Source organism: Photinus pyralis, unplaced genomic scaffold (assembly GCF_008802855.1).
Source record: "Photinus pyralis isolate 1611_PpyrPB1 unplaced genomic scaffold, Ppyr1.3 Ppyr1.4_LG6, whole genome shotgun sequence".
Lineage (NCBI taxonomy): Eukaryota > Metazoa > Arthropoda > Insecta > Coleoptera > Lampyridae > Photinus > Photinus pyralis.
Window position 1 is genome coordinate 14,586,681 of NW_022170663.1, and position 21,867 is coordinate 14,608,547.

Consider the following 21,867-nt stretch of genomic DNA (forward strand, 5'->3'; position numbering starts at 1 on the left):
CCAACCAGTTCCTCTTTCTCTTTCTACTATTGGTCTTTCTTCTCTTGCTCTTCTTAATACTTCCTCATTTTTAACCATATCACTTCGACGAAAACTTGAGGGAAGATAAAGCCCTAAAAAATATATTAAGAAAAATGCTGAGTAATAGTTTAACATACCTCGTAGTGTTTATATGCAAATACAAATCCGCTTCAATGGAGCACAGTCACAGACATCAAGATAAAAGAGAAACCACTCCGAAGCCATATGGTGACAGCCAAAACAATAATCCCGAAGTCAGTAAAAGTAATAAACCAAAATAAAAATTTGCATGTAACCAATATGACGGCAGAATTTTCGCTGCGTGAGAAATACAACAAGTGGGCAAGATAAAATGAAAAGGGGAATAGAATTAGAAATACCATGGAAAACATCTGCACGACCTCGGCCGGTGAAGCAAAGAACTATTGCAATAAGAAGTCTATAACACTTGGATGGTCTCTAACGGCAAAACAAAGAACTCTACTACAAGAATACGGAGTGGTTGGGTAGTTTTCAAAGTACAAATACTATGGGAGAGAAACAGGTTTGTAGCAACAGCTACAGTTACTAAATTATTGCGACTTTGCTATGGAACGATTTCAATTTTCAGTAAATTAATTTGAATATCAAAGAAAGGTGACAAATATAAAAAGAAATGTCAAGTGTACTTACTTAGCCTTAAAATAACTAACAAACCGTACCTCTTACATTTGTACAGCCAAATGTTTAAAATTAAAAATTGAATTTGACACATTTCTAAAAATACTTAATAGTTTCGTACAAATTCAAATTAGATTGCCACACTTCCGTAACCCTTTTCTCACCAGCCATGTGTCTATCGTACAATAATCTCGTCCCACATCTGCAATAAACGATTTACCTATATACACTGTTTCATAAAAACGTTTAAAAGCTTCGTCGCCGTTAACGTAAAGCAGTCGAGCACTTCAATGAAAGCTTTATATCGATAAAACGAAGACAGTTCTAGTGTTAAAGGAAGGAAGTGTATCGCTTTAAGTAAATTATTTCCGTCGTTAATGAAGTATTGAAAGGTACCGGCGCATCGCACGTATTTTTTTTCTTCGTTTGGACTACCATTGAATACAAACCAATTCACTAAGAACCCTAGTAGAACAAGGTAAAAAATAAAGCTGCTTATTCATTTTCAGTAGGTACAAAAGTGCAACAGTGCTCAGATCCACTAAGTGAACCATTTCGGGAATCTAAAATTAAAAGTGAGGATGTCAAGGAGGGATAAAATTAGATATGCATAAGACTAAATTTAAGTCGTTTGAGGACGGTTTGTATTTTCTAACTCTACTAAATTTATAACCCAACATATAATTCATATAGCACTACTACTGGGGTGAATATCAAGATGGGTACTTAAACCGAAATTTTCCTTCCTTGCGTTCTTTCTGCTTATTAGTTTATCTTATTTTTAGTCGTATTGTCTGTGTAAAATACTGCAAATTAAAGAGTTGTTTCTATTTTGAACAATTAAGTACACTGCAAGCAAGAAAAGTCTAAGGCTAAGGCTAAGTTAATAAAATTAACATAAATAAACATCAATCATTTAGTTAAAGTACTGTCACTTTGTCAACGCCAAAATTTGTCAAAACTTTTGATGAACGGAAAGAATGTGTTTCCTAATCTTTCACTTTTTCTTGCAATAAAATTATCTAACAGCTGGTCGTATACCATGCCACCATATAATTTATAACAATTAAATCTTGGAAAATGGAACGTTTTTAAACTATCGTGCCATCTTGCAATCGAGCTTTTCATTGTATCTGAAAAAACTTGGCGTTTAATGGAAACCGCAAATGTGGCAAGAGATAGTCCCCAAAACGTTGAGCTCTTATGAAAAAATCATGGTGATTGGTCCACCATTTCACTGTTTTGCCGAATAACATGACTTTAATATTGGTTGGGGTGGAGGCGGGGGGATTCTCAGGCTTCAAGAACTGTTACCGCTGCCGTGCGGTCTCCGAACCGTTATGTATCATTTGTTGAATATGCCGAAGTCAATCTTTATGGGTCAAATCATTTCAAATGCCTAATAGATCCAATGATAGGTACTCTCTTGGGGAATAGCCCAACACTTACAGGTTTTGGTGCGTTTAAGTTAAAAAAAATATTGCCTGCTGAATTTGGTCGGAACATGTTCATTATGTGCTACATAATGGCGGCATCCTATGAGAGTGCAAAAAATACGAAGGTATACGTTTTGATTTCGCTACATTGAACCAAAATGTCTCTGAATAAAAGTGACATTTTCAAATGAAAAAAAAAGCACCCACATTTCAGATAATTATGTGCACTTTTACATGTAAAAGGTGGTCGCTTTAGCCGTTTTTTAAAAAGTAATGTTTCGAATTCCTATTTCAGTAAGCATAGGAATATTTGCACATGTACCGCTTTATAGCGAACAGAAACAAAATTACGTCTGAAAATAAGACGCGTTAACGACGCGTGTATCTTTGAATAAAAGGTGTGCAATTTGAGATGCAATGCTTGATTAGACTGCGTGTTCGGGGATTTTAGACGGCAGTCGAGGTTGAACTTTAAAGAAGTAAGCACGTACCCCATGAGTGCGAAAAATACGGCGTATTGGCGAAAATTTAGTGGTCAAAATTCAAGGACCACCAGGCAGGTACGCTAATTTCCTAAGCAGTTACTTACTAACTCAGTTGTGCTAAACTGTGAACCGGTATTACCGGTTTTTATGTTAAGTAGAAATTTCCAATCAAGAACGTCGCTGCCATTTATTGTTGTTAATGCGTAACTAAGAACGCGTCATTAGGAAACGCTTCTAAGTAAATTGGTGGCAAAGTGCGAATTACCTGCTTAATTTTACTTAGTTTGTAGCAAGGACATTCATTTACAGGTTATAACATTTACGTGAGGGAACGTTTTCGAATTGGAGACGCGCTCTCCCCATAGAAACGAAATTAAATGTACGGAATTTAAAAGAAACTCGTTTTGATAAACAAAGCCTTTTCTTTGTTCGCATCGCTAACGGTAACGGCTGTTCAAAATCTGTTCCATTCAAAGTTGCGTAAAACAGTTGTGCAGCGCTTTGGGCAATAAATAATATTTTGTACACAATCAGTCCAATTCTGTAACTTAAAATAACCTTAGCAACTTGCTAATAGTGAAGGTAATTGCTAGATAAGCAATATTTGTTAAAAGTGGTATTCTGTACTGACAAACCTAGCAATGTTGCCTAACATTTTAACAATTCAATTGCTTGACCCTAGCAATAGGTAAAGTGCTGTTGTTAAGTCTTAGCAAGTTCAAATATGGCAGGTGGATGGTTTAAATACGAATTTTTAAACGCTGTTGAAGATTCAATTCTTCCTATAATTCATATAGTTTTTAATACCGTTTGTTTGGAGCAGTTCTTTCATGAACTAACATGGCATTTTTAGCGCATTTTCCAAAGAAGTTGGGTGCGCTATTGCAGCCACTTTCTCTGTCCGTCTGTCCGAGGCCTTAACTACTCGTACAGTTCAAGATATTTAGTTCGTTCTTTTTGCATTGGGTAGCGTATAACTCTGGCATCTGAGGCAAGCAAAATCTTGACGATTAAACGGCGCAATGTCAACTTCCCTTTTTATAGAGAAATTTTTTTGAAATTTTAAACATAGCTGTCTCTAATAAAGATAAGCATATCACATATTGTAAACATCAGACGTGCGCATGCGCAAACTGCGCAACTGCCAAATTTCTTATTTCTTATTTATAGAGAAATTTTAATAACAGATCCTTCTAGGAAAGATAATCGCATTGGGCATTGGAAAATGCGCTAGTTAATCGCCTTAGGGCGAAAACTTTTTTACTTGTTTTCTAAATTGTCCACAATTATGGAATGTTGCTCCTATGTTGTTCTACCGCCACGCTGTTTGGTATCTGTATTTTCCATGGCGAGCAAATACAAATTACAAGTCGCACGTCACTTTTAAAGCACAACGCGCATAATCGGTTAAGCTTAAATCAAAAATAACCTAACCTTACAATTAAAAAGTTTAGACAGTTGTGAATTTAGGTGGTAAGAGTTCAGTAGGCCTAATGCGTCTAATTTTAGGCCCAGTGACAACACTCTGTCACTAAGTTCTGACTATTTCGTAGCAATTTGACGAAGTGTAGGAATATTAGCAATATTGCTCAAGTTGGTAGTTAGAGAATGACAAATTTGTTATTATTGTTCATAATATTGCTAGAATTTTGTGTGAGCAATCTTGCTATAGTTAGCAATATTGCAAACTTGTTAGTTACAGAATTGGACTGAATGTCATTCGGCAGCAAACAAAAACGATTAATTGGGCACTCACACCATAGAGTTCAATTAATTAGTTACAAAATTTGATATCAACACAGCAGAACTTGGCAGTGCATAATAACAATATTCACGAAATTAGGGGCTAGTTTGTTGGAGTTAGCGATAGTATGGACATTTTTGCTTGTCATTCACCACGAAGTGGTATAAAAAGTCTGTACCATTGTAACGGTCTCTCTGCATATTTTTTAAAGGGAACGGCATTTTCCGGGGGAGTAAGAGAGAGGATCAATATGGTAGCCTGATTTCGACTTTTTAAGGCGGCTTAAAATGGAACCGACGCGTTTTTGAAGACCAAAAACATTGCGGCAACAACGCAGGTTCGTTGCTTTATCGTAGACAGCTTTGTGAACTACTAAGTTTTATCACTACACCTACTTACGTGCATGTTTCATATAAAGCGATACATGTGCAAATTTTCCTATATTGAACAAAATACAAATTTGAAAATAAAAATTTGGAAACTGCAAAGCGGCCACCCGTTACATTGTTCGGTATGAGTCGTTTTTCTTTATAGGTTCTTCTTCAAGCATTCAGCCTACTTCCATAAACAGTTCCAAAAAAATGGTCCCTATCAATTTTCCAGAAGAAGGCTGAGTTTTTGGTTTTCTTTGGGTTTGAGAACCCTTATGGACGTATAAGCGAATAATAACTGCCATCATTCGCCAAAACGTCCAAATGCTCTTGACAAATATCTTTTCTCGCCATTTTCTGCTTGGGTGTAGGAAACCGAAGAATCCATCGGGCAGACGATTTCTTCTTGTTCAAATATTCGTGTATAATCTTGAAAATTGTTCTTTCAGAGAATGCAATTGCAACCGCGAGATGCGTTCACCCATTTTTCGAAACAAAAAACACTACCAAAACTGCTCAATAAATTATTTATTATTTATCTTAGTAGGTACACCATTTTCTAATAAATGGTTTCGTTTTTCCTTCCCTTACGTTAAATTAATAATTCATTCTTTGGAAAAGCATTGTGTACAGCAATTTTCTTGCTGAGGTGTAATAGTTTAACGTAATTTTAATGCGAAAGGGGAAAATTAATCCCAAAAACAAATAGGGCGTGTGCTGTGTGCAGTGTTTTGTATCGTTAATTATGAATCTTTTAGAGGTACATCTACATACGTAAACCTGATGCTGGTACAATGTATTCCTTGTGAGAACACTATCAAAGAATGGCAGTTTACTCTTGCCTCGCGTTTCAAAGCTAATTTCAATCACACTTTCACCGCACATTGCTGTATATTACAAGTCCATATTGGCGCCTCTGAATTAACGGAGATTAATTATCGTAATTCCAATTCAATATCCGTGTAGTTTGATTACCTTACCAATTAAAGTAATTATCTTCGTCTAATTAATTACGGGATTAATAGGTTTATGCTCATTTTCAACGTTAAAATTAAGTACACATGCTTTTTGTAGATTATGAGACATTTGTGTCTATTTGCGCAAAAATGCGTACCAAACTCAACTGAGTTTACGATTGTTCTCTCAAATAAGTAAAAAGAAAAACTACATACAGGCTTCTTCACTTTGATTTCTTCACTTCACTTGACTTAACTTAATTTCTTAAGTTCACCTGTGTTTAATTTATAACGAGGTATTCTTTCGTCTTTTTTTCCCAATTTATAATCCTTTTTTTCGTCATGCCTCTTGCCCGAACTTAACTGGATTCTCTTTAACTGATTTTCCGAAATTTATCCAAGTTTTTCTTATAGTAAATATCTACAGTCCCCCTCATGCTTCCAAGTCGATCCAACTCCATCTTGCTAAAATATATAGGCAATGTAATTCTTCACTTCACTGAGTAATTCTAATTTTCTTCTTGTTGACTCTAATAATTCTACATCTTCAATTTCTTCTTTTTTTCAATAAAATCGTCGATCATTTGTGTTTCCTTTCTCTTCATCTTCAGATGTACTGCTAAATACGTGCTTCTTCCCCTTGGTTCTGGCCAGTTTCAACTTCCCCTACCAATTGATCTTGGTCGGCTCTAATTTCTTGGATCATGTCTTCGATCATTTCTCTCAATGCTTTTCTATGCTCTCGATGATCCATTCTGATTTCTTCATTCCACCTCTACAATTAAAGTTCACCTTCAATATACGCTTTTATCCTCCCTATGAGTCGTTCTCCTTGAATATGGCTTTCAAATGTTACCCCTGCCATCGCTAGCTTCATCATATAACTTTATTTTCCTTCCAATTGAGATTCATGATTTAAATTCCGCTTAAGTAACTATTCCTACGAGGCCCTACTACTGTTCGGCTCATATTATCTTGTTTATGTTTTAAATTGATTATATCAACAGAAACTTAGTTATTTGTGCAAAGGATTTTTAACGTCACGGTTATGCTGATATACACAATTGTGAGGATAACCCGAGGGCCGTGGTTGATCAAAATTTTGCTTTTGCTAGTGTAAAATCATTCGAATTTTTGATTCCTTATGAGCATTAGTTACAGTTTTAATATCCGATTGCCTCCGTGTCAGACGTTAGCATTGCTATTTTGCAATTTTTTATGTGCAGCGCGATTCACTACCCCTTTTAATTGTCTGTTGTGTTATTGTCTATTATAGATTTGCAGAACGTGCCCTTCTAAATTCAAACGGCCGGCTGGTACGACCAGAATCCAGATTTAAATTTTGTTATTTTCGACGACTTCTTGATTTAACGTTTGATTACATATTAGTTTTTATACAATCGAGTTCTAGCTATTACATTATTGTTTGAGATTCACTTAACGATTATAGCTTTCTACACAATAAGCCTGTTTTGATAATACTTACTCCGAAAACTTGTTCATCCCTCATTCATTCAAATTTAAGTATTAACATTGCAAATCTATATATTACAGTGACCTATTTGTAATATTTTTGAGTTCATTGATTGTAACGTCAATTATTGATTATTTTCTATCCCTTCAAGTATTTTTTTGCTTTAGTTTTTCAAGACCATCCCTTTCGTATGAAGCAGTACATAGGTATGTAATTTTTAAATTTGAGGAAAAATTTAAAACTACAAAGGGAGCTAGCGTTACAATACCCGAAAAACCTAAATGAAATTAGAAAAACAGTAAACCAAAAAATCACCCTTTCCCTTGGAATAAACTTCGGTCTACGAAAGAATATATTTTATTAATGGGATCTTGGGATACTTGGGAATCCAAGAATATCATTAAATTTGTGTTGTCAGTTTTATACAATCGACTTTGTCATTGAAGAGAATTTTATTTGGCACTGTTTTTAACGGGCATTTAATAAAATTTTGTTGTAAACTTTTAAAGTAACTGTTTTGAAACAAACATATACGATACCAGCAGACGTAACTGTTGTTATTCCAGTATTTTAGTAGGGATTTTCTCGATGCTTTTCAAGTCAGTGCTTTACAAGGGATTAACGTAAGTACCCGCTTTAACAATGGCGTGTAGAGAATTCTTTCGTTGAGTGTTCACTTATTCTACAAGTTGTATTTATGAGAAAATGGGTTAGTTGAAAAGTCTAATGTCTATTTACAACTAGTTGGTGCTTTTTGTGATTTGTTTCCGCTAAGCTTTAAATTAGTGCTTTTCGAAATTGAAATCGGAATGTTTCTTAGCGCCTTATTTTCATACTCTCGGAAAACGATCTTTGGCTCAACGTAGGTGTCTACATATTTGCAACCTCATCCACGAAGAAATTAAGCGGTATTACTCCTGCACTATCTGTATAAAAGACCATCGTGCACTTCAAACACCGTGCCATTGGTCAAATAGAATAATAAAAAAATACCTATATCACCCAAATATAAAGCCTGTCGGATTTAATCTAATTTAGCTTGCGTAAACCTCCCAAACTAAAAATAAATTTACGTGACAAAAGTATCGCTTCGCGTTATAAAAATATATGAGTTGCTGCCAAAGTCAATATTTTTGTAAATTTTAGTGGGGTAATCTGTTTATTACGAATTTCCGGCTCCAGAACGCGTAACTAAACTAAAAAGCGTTAGCGCGATTCATTAAGCAAAAGTTGAACAGAATATGAGTCATATCTATTACATTAGTAGATTTAGGGCGGGTTTCCGAGACCTCTAAACCCCTTAAAATAAGAATGAATCGTGGTTCGGTGCATAAGGTATAAATCGCGACAGTACAAGCGACACTAGACGCCATTTTGGATTTTTTGCACCGAGGTCATGGCCTTGGTGGGTGGATTCCCTGATGCAGGGTTGTACTCTGTAATTTTCCCGAGTTTTGGTCGTGACGTGGGTGAAGGTACTTCCGTCAGATAAATAGGATAGCGTTAGGATGTCAAAAGGGCGCGTTTGCATTCGGAATGTTATTTACCTTAAATCCAGTTCACTATCTTGTAGGTATCTCAATTTTTTTAAGTCGGATGACTTTAGGAGATAGCGTTAGGATGCCAAAAAGGTAACGCTACTCTTCAAAAATGACAAATAATTCATCTCAAATTTTACAAAGCATAATTGTGTTTTGAGGTTTCAATTCTTAGGAAGATATTTTCAGAACTTGTAAAAGCTTCGAGTTTAAATTTATAGGTCAATAAAAAAGTATCCTGTATATGTGACATAATCGTTATTAAGGGTCTGTTGTATAAGTGCGTAAAAGGATCGTTGGTTTCAAATGTGGTTGAATTAAATGTAATTGTAAGAGACCTTTTATTAGTTAAAAGGTGTGTTGTTGCTACATGTAACCTCATCATCCAGGCCCCTAAAATAAATAGTTAAGACTATTGAACGGCGTAAGGCGGAATTAAAATGTTGTAGGGTGTAATATACTAAAAATGACAATTAGGGGGTGATATAAAAAAAGAAAGTTGGGGTGTGTTTTGCAACGACGAATGATTATTCGTAAAACGCTTATAAACAGCATAAAAATAACAGTGTAAACAGCATTGCAGTATGCATTCTGAAACATTGCGCATCTATTTATAGACTCAACATTGTGAATACGAACTTGTAAACCTAGATCTTTCATTTAAAGAAAGATTGTGATCGCTGAATTAATAAACGGTAACCTACCTAACCTGGGACGAGCTGTATTTTCTTCAATTGTCAACACTGTTTGGAGTTTTTCCATGTCTCATAAAGGAGCTGCAAATACCAAAAGCGGCGATCTTACCCTAGGGTAATTATTCACCGCACAGGAATTTCTGGATCTCTATGAAGTTTTGAAATATAGTAGACTAAGATGTGTGTTGTCAATTTAGTTCTTTTGCATTTGTTGCCAGTAGAAAAAACCGTAAACATCAGGGTGATGTGTGAAATGTCAAGTAAAAGACAAAAAATTGCCCCAATAGTCTTGTAATTAAGTCATATTTTTTATGTGTATTTTAACGAAACCTAACTGGGGAAGGTTCTTTAATTTTTTCAATGAATGGGATTATTGTTTATTTATTGTCATATCAGAACTTCAGTTTGTGAGCTCATAAATATCTTGACTTTACAGCACATAGTATATAGACTACAAAATAAAAAAGGGCGTAGGGGTACGTGATCAAAATTGCGAATAAATTCATCTCCTATTGTAGGATTTGTAAAATTTGCAGAAAATTCGCAACTCTGATTGGCTGGTAACAAAAAAATTGATAATCCAGAAATATTGCCAATGTAATAAAGACCGAAATCTGCAGAAGGGCATGTTGAACGTAAGGTATCGTTAAATTATTTCTGAAAAAAGTTGTTCATCTTTAAGAAAGATTGTCGTAAATTAAAGTTGATTGAAGTTTAACAGTTATCAAGGAAAGTTGGATCTGTGTTTTCTTAAAGATATCAACCTCTTGGAAAATTGGAAGCCGTTTGTATTGGCATGTATATTTACTATTAGGGGATAGGGTTTGAAGTAAATTTTCATTAAAAAAAAACTAAGAACTTGGAAGAAGGTGACAATTGTATTTCAAAGAACTGATGCTGAACCCCCTTTATATTGCACGAAAGGCAAGGTAAAAATACATTTGGGAAAGTAGTTGTACATCAATTATTTATCTACATTCCAAATAAGAGAATGGATATATCGCCACACTCAGCGACAAAATTTAATGAGTATGGGTTAAATAAGTAGGCAAGAACCATTATGCAACTTTTTGTGTAATTATGAAATTACCAAGAGCCGGGGAGACTTTCCACACTTGTATTTTAATAATTTACACATTTTGATGCCTACATTCCGAAAATAGTAACATGGAAAAATTTTATAGGTCTGTTTGTTTCAACTTAACTGCATAATACTCGGGAAGAAGCACTAATGAACTACAATAAAAAAGTGCAATTATGAAGTGTTATAACCAACTGTATATCTACGCTTTACTAAAATAACTCGCGCGGCTAATTACAAAGTTTTAGTGGATTCGCTCTGGGAGAAGCGATGCGATAACGAAAACTGGCGATTAGATCGTTATGGTTCAGAATCTCCTTTAATTGTTCTACCGCCCTCGGACGTCTATCATGATTCCACATTTATTGGCACGACTCGATTGCTCCTCGGCAAATAACATCTTACCAATTTCATTTAAAAAGGAGACGTTTAATTCGTAATCCTTTTACTGCGAGGAACACTTAAATGGGTACTAAAGGAAAGCGTTATACGTTATAGTCTAGTTGCAGCCATCGATTTTCCATTTTAATTTTTCATACTAGAACATTTTATTAAGAGAAGATGGTTCCGCATACCTCATACTCTTGCTTTTTTGAAAAACAAGACAAAACGGAGCAAACGATTAATTTACCTTCTGTTTATTAACAATATCCAAGTGTGTTATGTGACACATGCAAATAATAATATTATTGACATTGACATTCTTCAGTTAGGTTGAAGTACATATAAAGAGGTAAAACTTATGTACTTTGGTCACGATTCACAACGAAAAACGGACATGGATCATCTTTTTGACCGACGTTTTGAATTTTGTTTAATTGCCTGTAAGATTGAAGATTAATGTTTTTAGGGGTGCGCACGGTATTAAACTTTTTAGAGATTAAACAGGGTGGTCGAAGTATAAGCTTGGTAATTCCAAAAGTTTAGTAAATGTAGAAATGTGTGGAAGTCGTAATTTCTTGTTAAACCTTGGGATCATATTTTCCTTCTACGTATTTAAATTCTGTTGCGTATTGGCCTTTTAATTGCTTTCTGAAATCGTAGGATCCAACGTGTCGGCGACAACAGTAGATAACTCCTACCGTACTTAGTTTTGTGTGTTCCAACACGGCAGCTTAGAATGATCTCAACACAACTTTGGGATTTGCAATCTCTGCAAAGAAGAACTAACGTAGGATGGGAATTTACGACTCTCAACTCCCGTGTAAATCGGGGGCTTAACAATCAAATATGTTCGTGAGAATAAATGGTTCCCTTAATTACTAGATGCCATCTTGAAAAAAGCGTTAATTAATTAACAAAAATAGGTAGGGATGATCCCGGGGAGGTTGTTGGGAAGATTCGGTTTTGGTTCACGGAAGTGGCAACCGCTCAATATATATTTTTTCGAGAGATTCAGATTCCTCAAAGCTTAAAGTTGCTATTTTTTGGCACATCATAGAGTCAGAAATTTCGAGCGCTAACTACGAATAAAAAATTTAAAAATTCAGTACATAACCACTTTTCATTTCGGGTCTTGTGTCTTGAAAACGCGAGTACTGTGAATTTTACCGTTGAGAAAATGCCACTAAGGCAAAACAATAGCGCATTTTTTTTTATTTTTGTGGAAATGCGCTAAAAACGCATATTATTAACTTTTGGTTATTTCGCCGCGAAGAAACAAGAGATTGACTTTTTCGTTAGAATGTGTAATGGTAAAATTGTCGGCATCCGAAAAAACATTTATAAAAGGATTTAACATTTAATAGAGTAGATTTTTAGCTGTCTATTTGTGAAAAAAACATTTTGCTAAGTTGTCAGACAACAGTGATATGACTAATTTAATGAACCTCTGAAACTGTGAAAAATTGTCAAATAACTTCGAAACCATGTCATTTAGACATAGCATCATATTAACAAAATCATACTGATTTTTTATCGGAAATTTAAAAATACCATCAGAAATGATAGTGCCATTTGAAATACGAAAGTTCCAGTATCCTTCTGATACAACCGGAAAAGCGGCCATCTTGAAAATATTTTTAAATGATTCCTTTTGATCGATTATTCAAAAAAGGTAATTAGTTCCGAATCAAAATTCCAAACCGTTCCTGAGATGGAAGAGCCAGTAATTAAAGTCGGCAATCAGTGAATTTCCATTTCCGAATCATGAAATAGACGGTATTCCATTTGTCTAAGTTGAATTGTTCGAAAGACTTATATAAATAATGTAAATTTCATTTGTTAGCACATTTAAAAATTAATTTTATCTCTCATTGTATTCTAATTAAAGGTCTCAAAGAAAGGAACTGTTTTCTACCAACCATAGCCCGCCTCCTCGACTTCTTATCGCGATCGGGTATATTCCCTTATACCTCAATAACGGATTGTCGGAAGAGGGTACTCACAAAGGGCGATTGCGACGTCTGCAAGAAGTATATTCATTGATGATGTCAAAACCAAAGCTATTTCGGTTAAAAAAAATGCGCTTTATCTGCACAAGAGTTGTGCACAATTTATACTTGTTGTTTTTGTATTCAGTACGGACCAGGGTACGGACCGTGCCTATCTAGAAATTTGGCAAGTAGAACTTTAATGTTTAAACTTGAAATAGAAACATTTTTGAAAGTAAAAAGGTTTCCATTTAAAATTTTCTGAGTTAATTATGTATGTATAAAAGTTAAGACTTTAAATTTATGTGTAAACGTAGATATTTCATATTTTTCCTTTGTTTATTTATGGGGGTTGTTTAAAAGACAAATAGAACGTGGCCACGTACAAGTTAACAATGTTGGGGCACCTCTTAAAAGCAATATTCGAGTCACTCTGTAATTTGGTGTAAGCCTGTTGAGGGCCTAGAACAAGAGGGACAATAAATAAATAAAAGTGAAATAATGTAACAAGATATGAGGCAAACAGGCTCGTATAGGCCTAATTCCTTACATCGAATATCTATAAAACCTTTCGCAATGTTCCCCTTTTTTTGTGCGAGTTTTCGATTGCCCAAACGAATGCATGTTCGCTCCAGGTTCGTGAATTCGTCAAAACGACGCTCTAGATGGGTGACCTCTACATCCCCTAATCGAGTGATCCTGATCACCTTCGATTAACACGTAGGTTTTTAATGTATCTTTGGCCCCGAAAGCCGTAGAGACGACATGGCAGTTTCGCTGGCTCTTCAGAAATTCATCCGCCTATTTACGCACTCTTCGTTTCGACCGACTTCAGATGATCACAGCGAATATTGTTACCCCTAATGGAAATGCTCCACTCTGAATCCACGGAAGTGATAGCCATGGACTCAAATCTTGGTTTTACGCATGAGCAAGAAGCAGATTTGATCTTTTACTCTATGACGGGCTTCCAGCTGTGTTTCTTTGGATCGGTTTTCTGCAAGTAACCTTTGCTACTTCTCTAATTTTAGCAAAAAGAAACGCAAAAAACGATTTAGTCTGACATTTTGGAAACCATCTTAGGGGAACCAGATTTTCCCAAAAATATTAAAACTTTCCACGAGACACAGATTTTTCAATATGCCTCGCCAGTCAATGGAAGGCTACTTCTTCGACCAAGAGGGAAAAAAGGCAATGGTGATCGTTTTCTACAACCTTCAAGCCGTCATCGAGTGGATTCCAGAGGACTAAACTCTGAAAAACGGTTTCTACGTCAAGATAACATCGTCGTGTGACTATTTTATTCCCAAAAATCGTTACTAAAGGATTCACGATTTAAAACTCTTGACTGCAATTGGACCACTGCTTCCAAAAATGCAAAATTCGAATGGAAATAAAACCGTTTTATAGCGCCTGTCCTATTATTTAACAGTCAACCGTCTTAAAGGGTTTCTATTTGCAAAAATCTTAGAGTAATTTAGTTTAAGAATATTCAACATCATTTTTGTGAACGAAATCAAAGGACAGCATTAAAGATGTGAAAAAACGATTCTAAAATAGCTAAATGAGACAAAGGTTGATCAAATTGAATGTAAATTCTCATATTTTAAACTATTGCTTTTAGAGCGCACTTAAAACAATAACAGAAATTTCCGCTTTTTGATTTTATTAATGATCTGCAGTCTGAAGCTGTTCAAATGACAGTAGAATCTAACCCCTACCCTTCAAAAATCAATTAGTGACAGTGACAAAATTATTCCGTGAAAAAGAAGCCTAAATGCCTTTCTTTGGACATTCATCTCCATTGTAAGTAGGTACTGTACAAATTTTTCTTATTGTTAAAACGATATCGTCATTAGCGACGTGGTTTTCTTACTGTAAGTATTTATAGTGTATGACTTTAAGTCGATAGATATGTTTGCTTGAAACGCGTGCATATTGATTTCTCGTATTGGTAGGTCAGCAGGTAGGCATATGTATATTCTATTCAAAGGGTCGTGTTTAAATTACCGATAGTAGCATTTACATTGTAACTACATAAGCCCTATAGGTTGGTTACGCGATAACCTTGTTTCTATAAAATGTCTTTGGGCATCCCCTATTCCGTTCTGCGCTCTAAAATACGAGTGTCTTGCTTTTTTTGTGCCCTTTCGCAAATGAAGACCACCGTCTTTCTTTATAGTGTTGCAACGAGTCAAGGGAAAAGTTCATCCACCAAGAATTAGTTGTGAGAGGAGGACATTTGCGAACTATTATTCATCCCTAATTATCCTCTTGATTATTACAAAAACTTTGGGCTGGAGTCGTACTCGTATCCTCAGTCCCTAAGCAGCCAGGGATTCTGAAAAACAAAATTTTCATTTTGCAAAAATAAGGGATGGAGCGACTTGTTCGCTTAAAATCTAATTCAATCCAAAATTATTTGCAACTTCTTGTATAAAATGAAACACACTCTTAGCCCATTTTAGGAGATGGTGCCCTTTGCTGTCCAGTCTTTTCGTGTACCCTAAGGAACCTAAGCCATAATACAATAGGTCTCACATAAACGGGAAGGAAATCAATCAGCTTTGACCTTAGTTGGATATCGATTTACATAAACTACATACACTCATTACTTGTAAATAAAGGCATATAAATAAATAAATACTTCGTCCTCGGTTTAATATATATAATATAGATTTTCCAAATCACAACTAACAAAGAGTAATTTAGCGAAAGTGAATTAGAAGAAAAAAGTTTACATGAAAATCCTCCGAAACACTAAAATTTTGGAGAATAATTGAATTAATTATTGAGGATAATAATCACTAAAATTTTTAATCAATACAATTATACATGCAGGAACCCTTCATGAGATTTCCGTTTGCACTATTAAATTTATATCTTGGGCTCGTTGAAAAGAACACCCCCCCCCTCTCCTATTTTTATGATCATTTTCTAGGTATGGCCATTCTGGAAGACATTCTTTCGACAAGAGTTGTAAGAGATGGACGTTTTTGGGAAGAATCTAGCACCAACGACGTCCGGAATACCCCCACACACAAGAGGAATCGATTATTTTTTCCCGAAAAACCACCATGACAGTTACTTTCGAGAAGTGGTTGTTAAATCTTTTCATTTTGTGGATTTTATAGACTGAATTTCGGTAATGCACCGCACTATAAACGCGATTCCTAGAAACAATTCACAGATTTCGGTTGAATGAAATCCTTAACCCCTCGATTATTCTATTTGGGATAAACTCCCTTGGTATGTCTCTTCCCGAAGTATTTGCTATTGACATGTTCGCCCGTGAAATATTTTCCCTCTGCAGTCGTTCTTTCGGGCTAAGCACAAAAAAATATTACGGAACGCCCTGTCACTGTATTAAGTGTAAGTAATTTTAAGATTTTTTATTTCATTATTCAAACGCCTGCGTGCGGAGTAATATCTTCAAACGAGCTTTGTAAGTTTTTCTTTCTTATAGAAATTTTGTTCTAATTTTTTATTTAATTATGAATAATTTTTATTTAAATTTAGGTAATTTTTTTTTAATTTAAATTCAAATCGCGGTAGTTTTTGTCGTACGGTTAAATTATCGTTGGTACCCAGACATTCACTGATAAGGATTAATTACAGGGGTGGGTAGTGTTAATTATAGGTAGGGTTTTAACAGGAAGGGATTTTAAAAGAGGAGAAACGTCGTTCAAGAAAGCAAGAATTAATGAAGATGACGATCTCAGAGACGACGGTAGAAGAGATTAATAGAAATAATGGATGAGCTGAACTGAAAACGGACGAAAATCAAAGGAGGAACACGTGGATGCCAGAGGGGTGTGGAACAGAAAAGGCGAAGGAGACCGACATGGGAGATAAGAAAGAAGTGCAAGAGACTAATAATAAAGATAGTACATTAGAAGCTAGCAAAAATGAACTCGATAAGGTAAAAGAAGGGTACGAACAGGTAAAAGAAACGAATGGTGTAGAAGAAGAAACAAAATGATGTAGAGGAGAAAACAATAGATGACGACGTAAAATGGATCTGGAGAACGAAATGAGAGCACAATGAAAAAAGAGACCGAGGTAGCGATGGAAGCCGATCTAAACACTGAGGAACTCTGATTAAACTAAAGCCAAAACGGAAAGAAGACATAAAACTAGTAAGGTCGATAGAAGATACGAGTCAAGAAAAACGGAATGAAATTATGTTTGCTGATAATGAGCATGAACCGATGGTCAAGCTACGAAGAAAGTGTACACACATGTTGAGAATTATAAACAAGAAGTCGAAGATAAAGGTATTGAAAAAGAAGAAGCAGTTGAAGATCCTATATAAGACAAAGTTGAAGTACACATCTCTCTTTCTCGTGTCGCCAATAGATGCTTAAGTAATGAGAAGTGCCCCAAAAATTAAGTACTATCTTGTGGAAGGTTTTTAGCGAAATCCACCAAAATGTGGATGTAATATAAGTATGCACCGAAAAAGGAAATGCGGTAACCTCCGACAAGATCTAACTGATGGTGGAGTGAAAACTTCAAACGCGAATTTGGGGTAAACGGGACGTCGGAAGTGAGTACCGTCAAAGGGAATGTGGTAGCCCCCGACACGATCTTCCTGATGGTGGAGTCAAACCTTCAAACGCGAATTGCGGATGAACGGGACGTCGGAAGTGGGTGACGTCAAAGGGAATGCGGTAACCCCCGACACGATCTTCCTGATGTTGGAGCCAAATCTTCAAACGCGCATTGGAAGGGAACGGGACATCGGAAGTGGATGCCGACAAAGGGAATATGGTAGCCCCCGACAAGATTTTACTGATGGTGGAGTCAAAACTTTAAACGCCAATTGTGGGTGCACGCGGAAAGTGGGGAGCGGGTACCGACAAAGTGAATGTAGTAGCCTTCGACAAGATCTGTTATTGATGGTTGAGTCAAAAGTGGCTAATAGAATACTGATCTGCCATACAAAAATGCGCTGAAGTGCCTTCGATCTCACACGAGGACTTTGATAATTTTTTGTATTCAAAGAGGATGAAGTTTTGGTTTTATGTTCAATTTAAAAGAGGAAATGTATAAACGCCATGTAAACGGTCTAAGCACCAAAAATAATGATAGGACGCCCTATATATGGGAATATTTCATTTTATTAAGTAAATCTGGGAGAGGATATTTTGTTATTTCGTGTCATTTGAATACGTCTCGGTGTTATTTTTCCTTTTAGAATTGTTTTTAATTGCGTATTATTTTTTTGTTTAAAATCTATCGCTTTGTAAATTGTTTATTTAGATTTGTTTATTTAATTGTAAAACGAGAAATTGAATGTTAAAATGAACGCAGATTCGGTCGTTTGCGATAAGAGGTTTTGTTAACGGGCCAGATTGAATTAACGCACCGGTTCTTATCGCAGTTATTCGCTGATGTTTATGATGTGTGCGTTATTTTCGGCGTTCTGTCGAAACTACCGTTATTAAGTTTAATTATGTATCGTGATGTTTTTCAAAGATCCTGAGAAAGGAGATTATTTTATTGTGGAAGTGGCGTTGTATTAAATACTAATTTACGGGAAAACGAGACTTGCTGGTTCGCGACGGTTGGAAGACGTTTATGCGCTATTTACTTTATTCGGTTTGTCCACACGGTTTGATTAGTTGAGGACGTACTTTATTTTTATTATAATAATTTTGTGCAGAAGCAAGTTAATTAAAGCGGTTTGTCGGTTTATAAAAAGTTTGTCAAGTTAAAAAAGCAAGCAGGTGTAGCCTTCTGTTCTGTTCTGTTACCACCAACAATTCCTCATTTCATTTTCCAAAGTAATGTCATTTATTCATCACGTATTGTGTGTTAAGGAAAAGCGAAGTTCAGAAGCTGTCAGCGTTTGTGAGTGTAGTTTTAGGATTATTAAAAGAGGAAAAAACTGTAAGAAATTTAAAGAGTTTATTATTTAATTTGTCGAATGTCCAAACAAACTTTGTAAGCTTTCCTTTCTTACGGGATTTTTACTTCATAATGTTTCGGAATAAATTTTTATCATTGTCAATCAATGTCAAATTATATGTTTATTAGAATCCTTTGTGCAACCCGGATAGAGTTTTCATGTCAGATTTTTCTTCTCGTGTCCAAGAATTGGGTCAACTGTTTAAATCAAAATTTGTGTAGCTACTTCTTTGCAAATTTCGGAACTAGTTCAAAAGTTACAGCCCTTTGAATTTTCTTTCGAAATTAGTTTCTAGTCTATAACTTTTGATTGAGAAGTCTGATCGAAAAAGTACGAATTGTTTTGGATTGTACGCACCAAAATTAATAAGAAAAAGTGTTTCCCGGGAAATTTTGGTGTAGTCGATTTTTGGTAAAAAAAGGAAGGTTATACACTGCCTTTTTTTTGGGGCTCGAAAAAAAAATGTCTCAGATCGACCCGGAAAAAAAGTGGCTAATAGAATACTGATCTGCCACACAAAAATACGCTGAAGTCCCTTCGATCTCACACGAGGACTTTGATCATTTTTTGTATTCAAAGAGGATGAAGTTTTGGTTTTATGTTCAATTTAAAAGAGGATATGTATAAACGCCATGTAAACGGTCTAAGCACCAAAACGAGAAATTTTGGTGTAGTCGATTTTTGGTAAAAAAGGAAGGTTATACACTGCCTTTTTTAGAGCCCCGAAAAAAAAATGTCTTATATCGACCCGGAAAAAAAATTTTCTTATAGAATGTGGCCTGTAGAATCCATAATTTGAAACAGTTCCAAGATTGGGGTACTACTTCAAAAGTTACAGCCCTTTGAATTTTCTTCGGAAATTGTCGTTTTCTAAATAAATTACTGTGACACGTCATTTTCCAAGGCTGCAATAGTCTCCAAACTTGAGCACTAGGAAAAATTCCCTAGAAAATAACTAAAACGTGCACATCATGGCGGCGCCCATGCTAGGGCCATTTCTACCTCTGTCCTCTATGCAACTGTTTGATCAGCAGTCCATCTTAATTTATAAGTTCGGGACCATAGACCACATAGGTATATAAAAATATGCATCAGCATCATATTTCCACTTTCTTGACCACATTTTAACCTCTATGAGTCTTCTAGAAAATATTCAATTGTTGTTTATCACTTAAGTGATATCATATTTCAATTACCAAATGACCCGCGCAAATGCTTGTACATATATATGTATGTAGTACCTCAATGATGAGCAAATGTAACAAATTTCTGGTAAATTTATAGCGAATGTAGCAAATGTCTGGCAAATGTAGCAAATGTTGAGCGAATGTGGAAAATGGCAAATGTGGTGTACACAATTTTGCGCAGTGGTCAGCCCCTCGACAAAAACATACCTGTTGATGCATAACAATACCACACAATGAAATTCATCTTTACAGTTACGGTATTGAGATATGCAATTGGGACCAGATTTGCATATCTGCTTTGCTACTGTTGCACAATTGCGTTTACCTTGTAGCTGTGTTTACAGTTTGAAATTCACGTAACATATCAAATATTAATACATTATGAGACATTCCAGACAGAAGGTAAATCATGGAAAGTTAAAATTGAAATACACGGGTAAAGTACATGTCTATTGATTTGTTACATAACGTGTACTTTGCAAGTAAGTATCTTACAGTGTTAATTTAGAGGTACCTTGACATAAGATTTCGTGGATAGTGAATATTCATATCACCATGGATAATGAAAAATGCCTATGTATCGAAAGCCTGGAGGTCATGAGCATTTTGCCAATTTTTAAAGTGAATGAAACCTGCTCATTTTTTTTGTCATTAAGGCCTAGACAAATAGAGGTGATTAATTCCCTTTTCATTATTGAACCTTACAATAATTGTGAAACGTAGTGTGCATAATTTAGAACGATATTTTGGGCTCTAATCGAAGGTGTAGATCATGGAAAGTGTCCCTCAATTTACAGTGTCTGAGAATGTTTTAAAATTAGACTTTTTTTTATTGCTCAATGTGTTTTAAATAAATTGAATTATTTTTTATTGTCCAGTATTTCGTCCGGCCTTGTATTGTTGCTTGATATTTGCGTTAAAATAGAATTGAAATGAATGGCACTGGTATGTAGAGGAAGGGCTTAAATTAAATACAAACCGTAACACTAAAAGTTAGTAGCCGCATCTGCAGCTACCGAAATGATTTACGACAAAATTAAATCTAATTCGGTTCCATTTGCGAGTATAACGTAAATATGCGTTTACGACAAGGCGCACGGGGTTGGTTTTCTATTTGCATATCCGGAAATAATTAAAGTAATTAAAGCCCTCAAAAAAGATTAGAGAACTAATTGGTAACTTTTTTTAGGTTGGCCTACCTTGGATCATTTCAAAATGTGAGCGATCAGGACAGAAGAAAATTACTAGAAAAATTTCACTACGCGAACGCGAGCGATACGACCGACTTTGTATATAAAGCGGCAACCTTTTGCGATACCGGCCGGTTAGCAACTGGTGGAAAATCGGCGGCCAACGCGCCAGGAAAAGCGCGTCCGACAACAGCTACCGCTACCGCGGATACGTGCAAAATTAAAGAAAATTACCAACACGGCGGCAGCTCCTGGACCTACATCAACAATCCGTGCGAAAGCGATGTGCGTAAGGCGTCCGCTCATGGGAGGACGATTTTTCCTAAGGTGCTGCCGACGTACTCCGCCTGTTGCTTAACGTCCTCGATTAGCAAGGAGAAACTGGACGTCTACAAACGGGAAAATTGGGATCGCTTAAGGGATTTTATAGAGCGTTCGACCGCTAAAAGACGAATTTAGTGGGTTAATTGCCGCGAATATGCTTTTAGTTGGATTCATTAAACTTGTCACACTTTCATGACTTTTATTTATCAGCATTTACAACACGTTCTGCGGATGTTGGTAAGATCTCTTGGCTGGGGTGAGCTAACAGAGGAAACGGCAGGTTCGTGACCGGGATCGTGGTACAAATAAACTGTTAATGGGTCTGCAGAGGTACACTTGTAATAGTGTGCTGCCCAATGCTTTTTTCGTGATTAGGCTTGATTAAGGGTGGTATTTATAAACACGCACCACTCTTACAG

At 35.8% G+C, this 21,867-nt stretch overlaps 2 protein-coding genes across 3 annotated transcripts in view; one reads left to right on the forward strand and one right to left on the reverse strand.

Annotated features, from left to right (window-relative positions):
- Window positions 1-6,427, reverse strand: part of LOC116174495 — a 35,236-nt gene extending 28,809 nt beyond the window's left edge. Inside the window, exon 1 of the mRNA XM_031492430.1 lies at window positions 6,301-6,427. Coding sequence (XP_031348290.1) covers window positions 6,301-6,427 — 127 coding nt within the window. The remainder of the gene's footprint in view (window positions 1-6,300) is intronic.
- Window positions 6,428-14,555: 8,128 nt separating this feature from the next.
- On the forward strand, window positions 14,556-21,626 carry LOC116174696. Of its 2 annotated transcripts, none has more exons than XR_004146146.1 (2): window positions 14,556-14,647; window positions 21,124-21,626. XR_004146146.1 is itself a non-coding variant. In XM_031492655.1 (2 exons), the coding sequence occupies exons 1-2, from the start codon at window positions 14,611-14,613 to the stop codon at window positions 21,581-21,583; spliced, it is 489 nt and encodes a 162-aa protein (XP_031348515.1). In that variant the 5' UTR covers window positions 14,556-14,610; the 3' UTR covers window positions 21,584-21,623. The 2 variants fall into 2 exon arrangements, 1 of the variants encoding a protein (XP_031348515.1); XM_031492655.1 differs by having other exon boundaries at window positions 14,556-14,639; window positions 21,124-21,623.
- Window positions 21,627-21,867: the final 241 nt, after the last annotated feature.